The sequence below is a fragment of the Prinia subflava genome, chromosome Z, assembly GCF_021018805.1.
Source record: "Prinia subflava isolate CZ2003 ecotype Zambia chromosome Z, Cam_Psub_1.2, whole genome shotgun sequence".
Taxonomy (NCBI): Eukaryota; Metazoa; Chordata; class Aves; order Passeriformes; family Cisticolidae; genus Prinia; species Prinia subflava.
In genome coordinates this window covers 36286957-36303407 of record NC_086283.1, presented here as the reverse complement: position 1 = coordinate 36303407, position 16451 = coordinate 36286957, and the positions used below count along the sequence as shown (strand labels likewise).

General features: G+C 38.3%; 1 protein-coding gene across 4 annotated transcripts in view; it reads right to left on the bottom strand.

Moving 5' to 3' along the window:
* ARB2A (ARB2 cotranscriptional regulator A) overlaps positions 1-16451 on the bottom strand; it is a 259244-nt gene that overhangs the window by 216723 nt on the left and 26070 nt on the right. For all 4 annotated transcript variants that reach the window (XM_063421494.1, XM_063421496.1, XM_063421497.1 and 1 more), the window contains 2 exons: positions 16181-16282; positions 13506-13606 (listed from right to left, as the gene is read on the bottom strand). In XM_063421494.1, the coding sequence (XP_063277564.1) occupies positions 13506-13606; positions 16181-16282 (203 nt within the window). The remainder of the gene's footprint in view (positions 1-13505; positions 13607-16180; positions 16283-16451) is intronic.

Sequence of the window (16451 nt, the reverse complement as noted above, 5' to 3'; positions counted from 1 at the left end):
TTTCCTCCTCTAGGATTACAGGGCATCTGCTCTGCTCCCCGTCTCTGTCTACCAGCTCAGGAAGCCGACTGCCCTGAGGATAAGCAGTTTTATTGTTGAAGACTGAAACTGAAGTGTGAAATACAGCAGCCTTTTCCTCATCTTTGGAGACTATTTTCACTCCCTAGCATTCAATAAAGAATGGAGGTTTTTTCCTTGGTCCTTTTCTTATTAATGTATTTATAAAAACACTTGCTATTATCCGTTACAGAAGTGGCCAGCTTAACTTCTAATGGAGCTTCTGTCTCCCTAATTTTCTTTCTGCTTGACCTAACAATATCCTTGAACACTTTCTAAGTTGCCCACTCCTTTTTAAGCCCACTTTTTTTTCCCCGAGTTCCTGTGAAAGCTCCTTGCTCAGCCAGGCCAGTCTTCTCCATTAGCATCTCTTTTGGCATATAGGGATGGGCCTGATCCTGTGCCTTCAAGATTTATTTCTTGAAGTTTGTCCATCTTCCTGGACCACTCTGTTTTCCCTGCTTTCCAGGGAACTTTCTGAATCAGCCCCATGAATAGGACAAAGTCTGTCCTCTAGAAATACAGGTTAGAAATTTTGTTGAGGCTCAGGTTTGTCCCAATGAACTTGAACAACAGGAAACTGGGAATAGGTGGCAGGATCCATGCCTACAGGAGCACCTAAAAGAAGCATGGCTTTAATATTTGAAGTGCGTACACTTCAAATGAAACAAGCTCTCACTGAAGGATAAGTTTCTCATTTCTTGAAGACCTGTATTTTTGAATCTGAACTGTGCAGACCTTTACAAGTTTTTCTAGTAAAGACATGGATTGCTAAGTAGCTGCAGGTTTGCTTTCCCAGCTGCTTTCTCTCGTGTGCTTACCCTTAGGTTAGAAACCACTATTGTAAATGACACATACTGAAAGCTGCATAAGAACACTAGTCCTGATCAAACCTACAAACTCCCTGCAGAGTTTTAGAGCTAGGTATTGAGACATCCAGTTGTAAGGCCTTCCTGGATGTTTACTTTACTCAGAGCAGGAACTTGAAACTACTCTTCTCACAATTAAGGCTAAGGTCAAAACCTGACAGCATGTAGAAAGCACAGATGTTTGGCACCAAAATTGCAAAGAAGACAGGTGCACATGAAGAGCTTTGAAACTTTTCACAGAGTTTAAATATTGTCATGAACTGGCATAAATGTAGGTCAACATTGCCTAGAGCAATGGAAAACCCTATGCTATCTTGAGAAACCAAGGTCTTCTCTAGAACATATGCTGTAAACCAGAGATTTGGCCCATCCAGGGGAGAATTCCTCAGGTGGGGGAATATCACACCATTCATCCAGGCCCCCCATTGGGGCATCTTTGTTAGATATGCTAATTCCTAAGGTCTATAAATTGCATAGACATTCTAATCTTTTGGACTTAACTTAATTCTTTTGGATTTAACTATGGAGCAAGACATTAAAATTATTTTTCTTTCTTCTCTCAGTCTATGTCACATTCTGACTGCAACAGTCTTGACAATCAGTACCCTTCCCAGAGAATTAGATACCAGCTACAGAGGATTTGTAGTGCTTCTTCTGAAGTTTTCATACAAACTTCACAAAACTTACATGAATCGGTATCTATGACCACCTTACAAGACTTGAAAAATCAACATATTTTCTGCCCTAGAAGTCAGCTTCATTGTCATAGTATAAGCCTAGGTCCATCTACCATGGTTAGCTCTTGCACTTCACAGGAGTAAGTTCCATCTAGAGTCTCCTTTATACTTGGAAGCTCCACCACTACAGTACATATATGGACCTGTAGCTATAATAATGGTTAGGATGCTCCTGCTTAAAGACAGTCTGCATATTTTTAGCTGATCAGCCTGATAAAACTTTGCAACTTAACAAATTACTTCTATTAAGGACTGACACAACTGATAACAGCTTTACTGACAATATCACTGCTCTGCTAAATGTTAATAGAAACATTCCCAGAAAAATGAAATGGATAGGTATCTTATTGCAAATACAGAAAACATAGAAGTCTTTAACACGCAAAAACTGAAAATCCTGTGAAAGAGAACAAGCTCTTCTACAGTTCTGCAACTGAAAATAAACATATTTTAGAAGAGCCGCTTGATGAAAGCAGTAAATCTGCATATCTGTTTCTCAAAAAACTCATGCTGAAAAAGTAGGAAAACACTTCATCTTTCATGGAAACTTTCAAGATCACTAATGGAAACATTATCTAAACATTCACAAGAGAAAGGTGCACCAAATCACTTCATCACATAAACTGACTGGTGTTCTGGCTAAGCACTACTTAAATATATCTTTATTCTGGTCACATAGTTGTCAAAACCCCATTTTTTTCACCATTCCTTGAACAGAAAACAAGCCAACTAACTAGCATTTTACTTCTTTGCTGTAAAATCTCTGCTGATTTTGGAGTTTGCTACTGTGCTCATTCTTTTTAAATGGAAACAAGTATTAAGTTCAATGATTATTCTACTTCATTCCGCTGTGCAATAAATTTTGGGTTTTTTTCCAAACCATAAGAAAGCAAAAAGAAACAAATGGATACATACAGGTAGATTAGCTGTAGCTTTAATTTCAGCTACATGAAGATGGCTTGTGCAAAAGTTTATTCAGAATTGAGAGTCCAAACTTTTGCATGTAAACCCAGAATGGCAAGAATGGTTCTGATTGAACTAAAGCTGCTGAAGGTTTTATTTTTAAAAAGCTCATGATGAACTCATTGAAACACTCCCCCTATTTCAATTTTTGTCTTCTTTTTAACAATTAGTACCATTCTTTGAATTGTAGCAACTTACAAGAGCTTTATAAACAACCATCTGCTTTATTGTATCTTTTCTGCTTGTCACTGTTTATCAATTTAAAAATGTAAAACACATTTATCAACAATGTAACAAACTCCCATCTGGGTTTATAAGATGCTCATCATTTCTTTCAAAAATCATGCTAACAATAATTACAAAACTATCTCTGAACCTTTCGAGAACTGTCATGTTACTCTGATGAACCAACCTACTGCCAATTGCTGCCTGCAAACTAGAAGAGTTCACTGAAGCACATCTGACATAATCATTCCACTAAAAAGTCTTCACAAACACCAGATTTTGAAAGCTGATTTAGCATATGCAAATGAATATACTGCATGTAGCGAAGATTCATATTTAAATTTCCATAGGTACTGTTAAGTAGTCCTGAATCCTAGCTGTCCATTTACTTCACTCAAAAAAAAGAAATGCTGAAAATTAACACACTGTTAAAAAGCTCAAATCTTCATAAAATTACAAATACTGTCTACATATATAAATTTTTTCAGCCACCTCCACTAGCTTTCTCTGTTATCAAAAATATTGATTCAAAAATGGGAAAAGTAAAAGGACAAGAACTTTCTAGAAATTTATTACTTAAAGCTTAGGAGCTACTTTTAGAGAGAAATTCAGTATCATGCTCCAATTTTAGTTGCTTTACCTGCTTTGTTTAAAGTTGTCTTTGCCATTTTTCTATTTCATACTTACTTAGCAAAAATTGAAAATAATTAAACCAGTATGAAAAAAAACCCTTTAACAAATAGGGCATGGATTCCTAAAGTACTGCATTTATAATTGCCCTTGCTGTCCATAAAGTGATAGGGCTCATTTAAGATCCTCCTTCAACTATACACTCAAGATTCTCTGTTCCATATAGATTCCTCTCTGTGTTGTGAGAAATGAGATCATACATTCACATATTTTAAAAATCTTGGCTAATCTCTCTCCTCTGCCTACCTTTATATTTTTGTCCAAACACTGCAACTCTAGATTTTTTTTGTGACATTGACTCCACTGGAAAATTTTGCTAAGTAAAAAAAAAAAAAAATGGGTGTCCTGGTCTGGACAGGATAGGGTTAATTTTGCAGTAATCCAGAGGGGGTATGGCTGAGACCCAGAGGTTATTCTATATCACCTCACATCATTGCTAGGCCAGCAGGAGGGGACCCTCCTCCAGGGAGAAGGGGTCTCTTCTGTTTGGCTGCCATGGAGTCACGTCGGGCTCCACAGTGAGCACTTTACACCTAAATCACTCTTTCTCTTTTGTACACTTTTGTTATTAATACTACTGCTGTTATTCTATATTAAAAACAAACTAAACAAAAAACTGGGGGTTTTCTGCCTGCTGCTATTCAATTTCTTCAGTAAACTATTATATTTTTTCACTTATGCCTACTCATATTAATTTCTCCTTACTGGTTAAGTTAAGGGCTGGTAACTCATTTTAGAGTGTCCCTCATAAATTGTCTTAAAACAAGACAATAATGATAATTAAATGAGCTACATATCTGCTTTCTATTACAACAAAACCATTCTAAAATAAAACCTACTTACATGTACTTACAAATACCAATGACTCAGAGTGATTTCACTCAAATCTGTTCCATAGGCTCTATTAGCAAGAACCTGGATTACCCTCACCTTCAGGAGCATGTTGGAACAGAGAGTATTTCAAAGACCCCAAAAGGCCACCCATTGGTGGGCTTTTGGGAAAGCTGCTGTGGACAGAGAGGAAGTTACACAGATGAATACTTCACCTAGTCTCTCAGATGACCCTTCTGCTGTGGACTGCTGAGGGTCAAAGAACAACAGGTACCAACCACTACCACAGCAGTGCACAATCAACAACACCAGCCAGGACTCTGAAGCCCAGCCATGAGATGGGTTCTGTAGAGCCAGGGAGTGGCCAGCAAGACTCAATCACCCTTTAACAGTCCTATATGGCCAGTGGAGACTGACAGTGAACTATCACAGCCTGAAGGAAGTCACACCACCATTGAGTCCTGCTGTGCTGGACATGCTGGAACTTCAGTATGAAATTGAGACCAAGGCAGAAAAGTGGTGCCATCACTGACATTGCAAATGTGTTTTTCTCCATGTCTTTAGCCATGAGTGCAGGCCACAGTTTGCTGTCACCTAGAAGGGCACTGAGTACACATGGAACCTGGAATTGGCTGTGCAAGGGGTAGAAATCCAGGCCCACTATTTGACTCGGACTGACCCAGACTGCACTGGAAAGGGGTGAGGCTCCAAAACACATTGACGACATCATCACACGGGGGAACACAGCAGCGTAAGCTTGCGAGAAAGGGGAGAACATAATCCAAATTCTTCTGAAGGCTGCTTTTGATGTGAAGCAAAGTAAGGTCAAGGGACCTGTCCAGAAAATTCCTTTTTTGTGAGTAAAATGGCAAGATGGACATCATTGGATTCCAATGGACAAGGTCAATCAAGTAGAAGCTATGTCCCTACCAACCAGCAAGAAGGAAACACAGGCTTTCTTATATGTTGTGGGGTTTTGGAGGATGCATATTCCAGATTATGGTCAGATTGTGAATCCTTTCTATCATGTGACCTGGAAGAAGGATGATTTTAAGTGGTGTCCTGAAGGACAAGCTTTTGAACAAATCATACAGGAGACTGTTCATGCAGTAGCTCTGGAGCCAGTCAGAAGAGGACAGGAAAAATGTACTCTACACTGCAGCCAGAAAAAATGGTCCTTCCCAGAGTCTCTGGAAAAGTACCTGAGTAGACTAGAGGTTAAACCCTGGAGTTCTAGAGCTCGGGATACAAAGGAGCTGAGGCCCACTACAACACAACTGAAAAAGATCCTGGCAGCTTATGAAGGGGTTTGAGCTCCTTCCAAAGTGATGGGCACCAAAGCACTGCTTCTCCTGGCACCCTGACTGCCAGTGCTTCGCAAGATGTTCAAAGGAAAAGTCCCTTCCACACATCACACCACTGATAATGTGTGGATTAATTGGATCACTCTGATCACATAGAAAGCTTAAATAGCAAACTCCAGCTGCCCGGGGATCTTGGAATTCATCATGAATCAGTTTTAAGGCAAAAATGTGGATTATCATCAGAAGAAGAGGAGGAGGAAGTTACACTGACAAGGCCCCATCATATAATCAACTACCAGAAAATAAAAAGCAATATGATGTCTTCACTGATGGTTCCTCCTGTATGGTTGGGCTACAATGAAAACAGAATGCAGCTGTACAGAGCACTACATGGCGAGTCACAAAAGCTATGAGGGGACAAGGGGCATCAAGTCAGGTTGCAGATCTGAAAGCCATCCGTCTGGCTTTAGATATCACTGAATGAGAGAAATTATCAGTGTTCTACCTCTACACCGACTTGTGGATGACAGTAAATGCATTGAAGGTGGCTAGGCCAATGGAAAAAGACCAACAAGTAGGACAGAGGTAAACCCATCTGCACTGGTGAATTATGGTGAGGCATCATTGGCAGGTAGAGAAGCGGGCTGTAAAAGACTGAGTAGATGCACACTCACCAAGGAGTTGGGCTGCTGAAGAGCACTTTAAGAATGGACAGGTGGATTGGGCTGCCAAGATTAAACTGTCTCAGGTGGACCTGGACTGGCAGCATAAGGGTGAATTATTGCTTGTCTGTGGGCCCACGATGCCTCAGGCCATCAAGGAAGAGACATAACAATACAGATGGGCTTGTGGCTCAATTATGGGGTGGATTTAATGACGGACACTATCTCCCAGGTGAGCCGTAACTGAAACATGCACTGTGATCAAGCAGGCCAAGCAGGTACAGCCCCTGCTGTGCGGAGGATGATGGTCGAAATACAAATACCAGGAGGTTTGGCAGGTTAATTACATTGTGCTCCTGGAAATCCACCAAGGCAGGCCCTATGTGCTGACAAATGTAAAGAACCACTGAATGGCTGGAGATGTACCCTGTGCCTCACAGCACTGCCTGGAACACCATCTTGGACCTCCAAAAGCAAGTCCTGTGACAACACGGCACCTCAGAAAAAATGGAGTTGTACTGATGCCAAGATGATTTTTTGCCTTTTCTTTTATATAACTTTTATGTTTCTTCAATATTCTTAGAATGCATACTTCTGATTCCTTAAGTCTGATAGCACAGCCCTAGCATTTTATTAGGCCAGGAGACAAAACATCCTAGAGGCCTCATAGTAGGAGGCTGGAAAACCCTATGCTATCTTGAGAAATTAAGGTCTTCTCTAGAACATATGCTGTAAACCAGAGATTTGGCCCATCCAGGGGGAAATTCCTCAGGTGGGGGAATATCATGCCGTTCATCCAGGCCTCCCATTGGGGCATCTTTGTTAGATATGCTAATTTGTAAGGTCTGTAAATTGTATAGGTGATCGACCGTGTAGGTGCATTGCAGTACATCCCACCTTGGCAAAACTGGGCACCACAAGGATCCTTACTACAGAAGTAAAACCCCTTATACCTAAACTGTGTCTGGCTCTCAATTTTTTAAGACCAGGAAAAGGCATCAGTACAATGGGACTGATTTCAAAAATAGCCTCATAAACACCAGGGCCAGAGAGCATGGTACTGAGTGGGTATCGTATTCCCTGTTGTGCACCAGCCTCTGGCAACGTTGAATGAAACGGACTGTTAAAACCACATTGAAAACAATGGGTGGTGGGAACTTCAAACACTGGGGTCTACATTTATTTGAAGACTACCTGGTTAGTTAACATTACAGGCTCCAGTCTAGCTGGCCCTGCCCAATTAAAAACCACACGTACCACAGAAGGGACAGAGTTACCATTGTGCATATGAGGAATCTGTTAGGGGCGACAGTTTGAATTAGTCCTGCCTCCAACAAAGGCAAACCCATTGGTGGGATTGTTTTTGTTTTAGGACCTCAGTGCATTTCATGGGTAATGCAGACGGATGGGGAAATGTGATGTGCACCGCAAGAAGAGGTGCAATTCTAAAATTTTTTTTTATGACATTGACTGCACTGCAAAACTCTGCTACAACAAAAAGCCTTCTGCAATGTTCAGTAGTAGATGGGTGTCCTGATTCCGGACAGGACAGGGTTCATTTCCACAGCAGCCAGAGCTGGGACATTGTTAGGACCCGAAGGTTATTCAGTAGCTCCCTGTTATTTTCCACAAAGAGGGAAGGGCTCATTTCTGGAGTGAGGGAGCCTGGACACATGGGTCAGACCTCCATGGTGAGTCTTTTGCACAGAAATCACTCTTTTGCTCCTGTACACTCTTGTTATTATTATATTTGCTGTTTCTGTTAGTTTTCTTATCTCACTGCTGTTTCCAGTAAATAGTTCTTACTTCAATACATGATCTTTACTTTTTTGTCTCCAATTCTCTTCTCCATCCTATCACAGGGGAAGGAAGAGAGGGAAGGTAAGCAACACACAGTTTGGAGTGCCTCAGTGGGAGCACTGAACTAGAGAGTACCACTCCTAAACCACCAGAACAGGGCATAACTTTAAGAGAAATAGAACTATCAAAGGAGCTCACACAGAACAGAAATTAACCACTTTCAAAAATAAGGACAGGGGAGATATTTGAATTAAATGCTTTCACTCTCCCTCTGAAAGAAGAGTTAGAAACTGAGTTTTAGTCAAACCTTTTGCTACCTCCATGGAAATTCACCTTTATTTGACTGTAATACAAGACACTGAAAAAACTCAGTTCACACATACTACACCTGCAACATCTTTACCTGTTATTTGGCAGCTCATCTCTGAACAGAAAAACCTCTTCAATAGCCCAAGCCAAGCAGGCATTCCATAAAGGCAAATGTTCATGAAACCAATGATACATTACATCACTATAAATTTATTTGACTCAGTAAGAAGAGTTTTTCCAAACACTAAATAACCAACAGCAAACACATTATAAGAAGTCAAGGTACACAAACAATTTTGCTCGATCCATGGGGTGCAGTATGTACTTTATACTATGTTAAAGCGTTGCTAGCCAGAGAAAATCTGGAATGTTCAATGATAAACTGCAAAGAAACTGAAACTAAGAGTGTAAGGATTTCTACTAATCATCTGCACATTTTATTTGAAACTTGATCCTGCAGCCCTTATTCACAAGATCAGACCTATTGAGTTTATTCACATGAGCTTTGGCTGCAAGATTGGACCTTAAGTACTATCAGGTGCACGTGCAGCCTATCATCAGATTTTGGGTTATTCATGCAAGAAGCTACCCTTTCAAATGCAGACTACTTAATGCTTCCTTCTTCATTAACTTACATGTCCTCTTCTGCTGCTCTATGCTTTCATTTGTGCTATGTAAATAGCCTCTCAGTCATCAAAACAAATAACGATCTTTGCAACCAAGGAGGAAATTAGTAGCAGGTGAACGCTTATTTTTTTAAATCATGTTGAGACCAAGCTGTTCTTTAACTTAAAGGAGATGTGGAAAAAAAATCCAATTTACTACTTAGCCATCTTAATTATGTGTTGTCAGGGTCATAATTCTATGTACTTACCCCACTCACACTACTTAAATATTAACCTTGATGGCAAACTACTTTGTGATGAGCTGGACCTAACACTGTGAAATACTTTAAAATGGTTTATTTACTGGAAAAAGACTTCTCTGATGACATGAAATTAATTGTATCTTAACATACATGAAACCAGGAATTTCTCATTTAAGTGTTCTATTTCTTTGTTTTACATATCTGCTCTATAAATATGAAACATTATACTATGGTGACTATAAAATAATCTCAATTCTTTTGCTACCTGCCTACAGACCTCTGCAGATCAGATAGGCTGCAACTACAAGACAAGGCATTAACTTGAATAGGATCACAGAAGAGACATTTATGTCATGGTCAACATTACAATCTACATATTTACAAATCCTCTTTGAATTTTGCAAGACATCGGTAATGAAGCAAACTATCAGTACAGGCAAAGCTCTCTCCATCAGTGATGACACTCACAAAAATATTAATGCCAGTGTTCAGTGGCTTCCAAGTAATCAACAAATTATAAATGCCTTTAGGCTGTAAGATACATACAAAATGACAGACAGTATCTGCCTTCTGCTGCCATACTCTGGAATACTCTGGATACTACATGAGTATGGGAAGGAGAAAGTCAACATACACTTTTTCATGCAAAATCTCATTATCAACACAACCTATGTGACTGGCAAAATCAAAGGTAAAGTCCCAGCAACAGATAGGAGTACTACTTTCTTTGTAATTCCAGCTAATTTCAATGTAATGATAAGGCAGTGGCTGAAGCTGACTGTTGACAATTTCAGTAGTCATCAGCTGCAAGTGCAGTACAAATAATATGCACACACATCTACTCAAAATGCAAGGACATATCACATGAATCTAATCTGGAGTTTAATCTTGAATCCAAATCTTTGTAACTCAAAGCTAGAAAAAAGAATTTAAAATGAGAGCTTGAGCTAGAATGGTATGTCTGCAACAACTAAACTGTTGTCACAATTTTTCTCAATCCTACTTCAAACTTGCACATGGATTAATCGTCAGTTCGAAGCAGCTGCAACACTATGTTCTATGCACTTCTGTTGCCATTTTAATTTTTAAAAAGCAAATGGAGAGGCTCTCTACAAAATTCAATGCCACAATAGCAATGACTGAACCAGAATCACAAAATTATGAACAGTTCACTAAATTATCTATTAACAATGCATATCAAAAGACTGCAGAAAAAAATGTGTGCCTGAAATAACTGATCAGTGAATGAAGAATAAAGAGATGTAAGGAGAGGAGACGTAGGCAACCCATTTTGATTTTCGAAGAATCAACTTCCACACAATCAGAAAAACAGCAGAACATCACATGAATTTTATCGGCAAAAAAACCCCATGGATAACCAAACTGAAATTTATTAATTGTCCAGAAAAGAGAGAATTATTCTGGTCCCATAAGGTCAGGGAGTACACTCACTTCTTAAAATTCATAAAACACTTTAAAAACAGCCCACCACACAGACACATATATATGTGTGTGTGAGTGTGTGTGTACATATATATATATATATATGCACAGTAAAAAAAGTTGTCTTCTGCGGAATGTATATATCTTTTAAAAATTAGAAAACCAGCATGCAATGACTGAGCTAACAATGAAAACACAGAACACATAAAACAATTTTGTTCAGTGATACACATATAGCTACTTATCATCTCACTGAATGACCAGGTATATAACTGAACCCTAAATGCACATTAAAGAACTTCTACAACCAAAGGATGATGTTTCAAAGCAAAGGCCTAAGGCCAGATTTTACTACACCACTTTAAAATTGATTAGGGTGACTGCTCCTTCAGCTATCACAATTTGCTAAACACATCTTCACCTTAGACTACAAAACAGCTAATCAGAGGGTGATACACCACTCCAGTACTATTCAATGTTTGCATCAGTGACTCACTAATTTATGGCACAAAAGAAGATTTTAGTTATGTGAATAAATGGCAAGGATCAGCCTCTCCTGTGTTCCCAAATAACTACATCAAAACTAGGCAATGGAACATGTATAAATTTGTGGCTTGTTGGAACAATTATGTGGTACCAAGCACCTAGTAGAAACAGACTGAAACACAGATTAATTTTTTTCTCTAAAAACAGAAAACAGACAACTTAGAACAATTTTTTGTCAGATACCTGACCTTAAGCCTTCCTTGTCTTTTACCTACCAGTACAAATGAAGTGCATTTTCAAAGATCATTCAAACTTGAACATGGACAATGACTTTGACTAAGGCAAAATGCACAACAAAGATCACAGATATAAGATCCCCGCTCCTGGAACCAAAAAATCACAGGAAGTTGTTCATACTACTGTGGGTTGAAGACTATTTTCACACACTTTTCAGATGCATAGAAATTTGCCCTGTATTTCCAATTATGCATAGGAAAGTGTGGTGGCACAGGAACCCCATCTAAACTCATCTTTAGAGTCCTGGCTGTCCTGCATTATTTGGAAAATGGGAATATTTGAACAATGTAGACACACACAAATGGCCATACACACAGGCCACACAACAGTACTTCCTCTCAGAAGAAATGTGTATTAAGTAACTTGGACTATGCAGACACAGCGACATTCCATGTTTACACATCGTACTATCCCTTGTTTTGGAAGCGAAAAGCACCTGCAGTAGCTCCACCCACTGTCTACTCCCTGCCACAGTTCTTGGCATGAATGAGGAGGAGAAGGTAAAGAGCATGTATCATCAATCCCCGGTAACTCCCCGGTAGCTCTGGCAGGACAAACAGCTGGACAGCTCCAGCATGTTCAGCAGAGAGCCCAGAATATAAATGGAAGAGTGGCTGAGCAAGCAAGCACAGAGCACCCCCAGAGTGCTGGAGCACTTTCCTATGAACACAGGTTGAATGAGTTTGGGTTGTTCAACCCAGGGAAGCGAAGTCTCCAAGGAGACATTACAGCGCCTTCCAATAAAGGGGCTACAAGAGATCTGAAGGACTACTGACAAGAACGTGGAGTGATGGTACAAAGGGCAATAGCTTCAAACCTAGCAGAAGTGAGTAGATTTAGATTAGACGTTAGGAAGAAATTCTTGACTGTGAGGATGGTGAGGTACTGGAAGACTTTGCCCAGAGAAGCTGAGGATGCCCCATCCCTGTCAGCCTTCAAGGTCACGGCTTCAAGTAACCTCATGTAGTAGAGGGTGTCCCTACCTATGCCGGGGGTTGGAACTAGATGACATTTAAGGTCTCTTCCAACCCAAACCCATTCTAGAATTGTATGGATAGGGTACTTGTCTTCCTAAGGCACCACTGTGCATGAACAAGCCCTGCTTTCCTGCAGATGGCTATGCATCTGCCTACTGATATAAAGATGTGAATTGATTTCTTATTGTGGTCACAGCTTCTGTGCACAGCTTTTACTTTACCTACTAAACTGTAACTCAGCCTGTGAATTTTTCACTTTTACCCTTCTGATTCTCTCCCTATCCCACAGCGAGGAATGAGCAGGTAACTAGGGGGGGCTGAACTGCCTAGGAAGTACCAGTAGCATCCAAATATGTAATACACCAATAGATTTCTACTTTATTAGTAGTTCTTGGTATTTCCTGGTAACATAAGAAAATCAACCAATGCATTTATCTTCAGCCAAAACATAAAACGTAGCAGCTTTGTAATCCGTGAATTGACTAAGGGTAAAGAAAATACTGTACTGTATAATATACTGACTTATGTAGGTAGATGATATTCTGTTATGAAGATATACTTAAGTCAAACATTAATCTAAATCACACCCTGAGCTATATAGCAAATGATAGAAATTACTGTAAGAGCATTAATATGCAGTATATCCTCAAATATCTTCTGTTAAATGACTGAAGCCTCACCAAAACTTTATTTATGTAAAAGTATCACTTCTACAGGGAAACAAAACAAACTCCATAGCACATGAACACACACATATATATACATACATACATATACATATATATGTGTGTGTGTGTATTTGTATAAATATATATTTTATATATATACATATATGTAAATATATTTATACATATACATACATATCTTTATATATACATATTTATATATATACACATACACATATATATACACATACATATATACATATACATACATAGATATAGATACATGCATATATATATACATGCACACAGACAAATTATGTACCTCTCCAAGAGCTTCATAGCGTTTTTGGTTCCATCTATGCAAATCTTCACGATAATTAAAAACAAACGGCTCCCCAGTTTTAATGTGTCTTAATTGTCCTTCTGTAAAAGAAACAGATTCATTACAGTTAATATACTTCTTCATTAAAAGTAAGATACATTCAATTGCTGAAATTATTAAAAGAGGTCTACATCTAAAAATCAAGCCATTACGAATTTCTCCTCATTTTTGGTTGTAGGCTTTTTAACAGAAATACTGTAGCATAAAGAATTTCATTCCCATTTTATTGTATATACTGCTAGATTAAACAAAACAGAAATTATGACAGTGAAATTGCATGCAGATATCAAATGCCAAACTGCTTCACAAGACAAATTTATGTCTCAACTGTTATGAATTAACAGTGAAATGTAAATATCAGCAGTTAATATTTGATCTGCAGGTGACTGAATTGTAGCTGCAAATCCTCTACTTCAAAACTAACTGCACTGTAAAGAAATGCAAATACAAAAGGGGCTGGAAGCTGGAAGTAAGGGAAAGATTTATCTTCAAGCCTAACAACTTTCTAAGCTAATCTGAAAAGAACCATGTCCACAGTTAGAGAAAGTATCTTAACTCCAAGGCATAGTGAAAACAAGTAAGATTTAGGGTACACTGGGATTACAACAGTAGAATAAAGCAGAATGTTTGTGCATTGCAAAACCACATGCTACTGTTACATTCCATTGTAACTTCCTGTAGTTGGCCTTGTTTATAGCCAAAGTCAACAGCATACCCAACCACTGATGAAGAAATGGACTGCATTAAAACAACAATAATAAAATGACAACCAGTAGGAAGCCAACTACAAAAACAAGTATTTTACCAAAAATGTTTCTGCCTATCAGACAAAACACAAGTTATAAGCTCAGAGCATTACAAAACTGCAGTGTATCAGTGAAACATTAAAAACAGGGATATGTCCAAGTAAACTCTGAATATTGAAATGTCTGCATGATGAAAAAAAGGTTTCTCTGTAATATTTCCTCTTGAATAGAAGGAAATTGCTTGGTTCATGTATTTACAGAACTTTTACACTGATTCCTGATGCTTTAAATAAAATATTCAAGATCTGATATCTATAATAGTTATGTTTATCTGCTGACTTAACTTTTTTCCAGACCTGCCTTACCTCATATACTAGATCACAAGGAAGTATTTCTCCACAGTTTCCTATCCTTGTGTTGGGTTCTAACATCCTCCTTCTTGCATTTTTCATCATAACTTTCAGCTGCTCCTTCTCAGTTAAATACTCTTCAAATATGCCATTTAACATGAACTAGCCCTTGCCACAAGTAACAAATATCTGCTATATGTTTCCTTTGACTTTCTGGAACTCCTGCCTTATACAGATTTAAATAATCTGACAAAAAACTTCTGTACTTTTCCACCATAAAAAGAAGCATGATTATGACATAAAAATACATGACTGAACATTTGAATTAAATGTACAAAAGCAAAATGGTGACTTTTTTGCTTTGCTGACCATTAGCATATGTAATAGGTTTTCCTCCATTCTATGGAAGTCACTCAGGCTGTGAGGTTACTAATGGAATATTCAGTAACATAATTCATTCCCCAAAATTCAAATTTCAGCCCTTTTTATCAGGCATATATGAACCATTAACTCTGAAGTCAGTAAGGAAGACAGTAGACACTGTGCAGATCTAAAAATAAGGAGCTGAAAAGTGACAGAGCTGAACTCCTTCCATCAAAGAAAGAGCATCACTTTCATGACACTTTTAGTCTCTAAGTACCTTCCTGTGAAAGCCATCAGGGTATTAAAAAGCTAAGTGTTGCATAAATGACTATCATTTAAAGAAACGCTTTTTTTTTTTTTTCCTTTAAAAGTGGAAGATGTAAAACAGGCAGATTTAGAAACTAAAGTTCCTGTTCACAGAGCAGGCGCTGCAAAGAAGTAAAATTGTAAACATTCCCATTTGTTCTACAGGTTTTAAACAATCTTGTAAGAGTCACTTCCTGCAGTCTGGTATAACTTCAGTTCAGACACTCATTTCTCGCCTGGATTTTAAAATGCATGCACTGGAAACTACAAATACTAAGTCATTTAACACAGAGACTGAGCTAGCTGGAAGTACTTGCTTGAAGTCATCACATGCTTGGCTGCAATGCAAAATTATGTTCCACATCAGAAAAGACAGTCTATCACATTCCTTATTCTTCTATCAACACACAAAGGTGTTTTCCTATTGATATTAATGGAGAAGGTGGGACAAACTATTATCTGAAAAACAACTTCTTCTGTAGCCATAAAAATGAATCAGGAAATAAAACATTCCTTAAATGAGTGGCCATTCTTTAATTCTGATTTTTAAATGCTACAGAAAATTACTTTCAGAATTTTGGTATCAACACCTCTGCAACAGAAAACAGGAAGTCAGAAAGTAGGCCCAGTACAACACCACAACATTGTATGAAATGAGGGATTTTTGTGATAATTGTATGAAATAAAAAACAGGTCTTAGATTTCCAAGTCTATCAGCACTGAAGCTTTAAATTTTATTTCTAACAGGAAAGTATGAAATTTTAATCGGGACTTATAAGGTATAATTCAACTTCTGATAAGCTCTCAACATTATTCTAAGTATAGTCTTTACAAAGCACATACGACTTACTTTCATTAAAAATGTACTCAAATCCTTCCAAAGTATCAGGAAATTCAAGTGGTGGCTCATCTTTTTTCATTAGTTCATCCAAGTCTATTCTAGACAACAAATCTAAAAAAGGAAAAGAAAAAATTACATCATGCATGCTGTGTCTTTGATTTCCCTTGTAACACTAACAAAATGTGTTTGCTGAGATGTGTAGATCTTACAGGCAAAATATCCCAGTATTACTAAACACAAGACACTGTTATGGGAAATCCCGTTCAAGGTTCAAATGCTG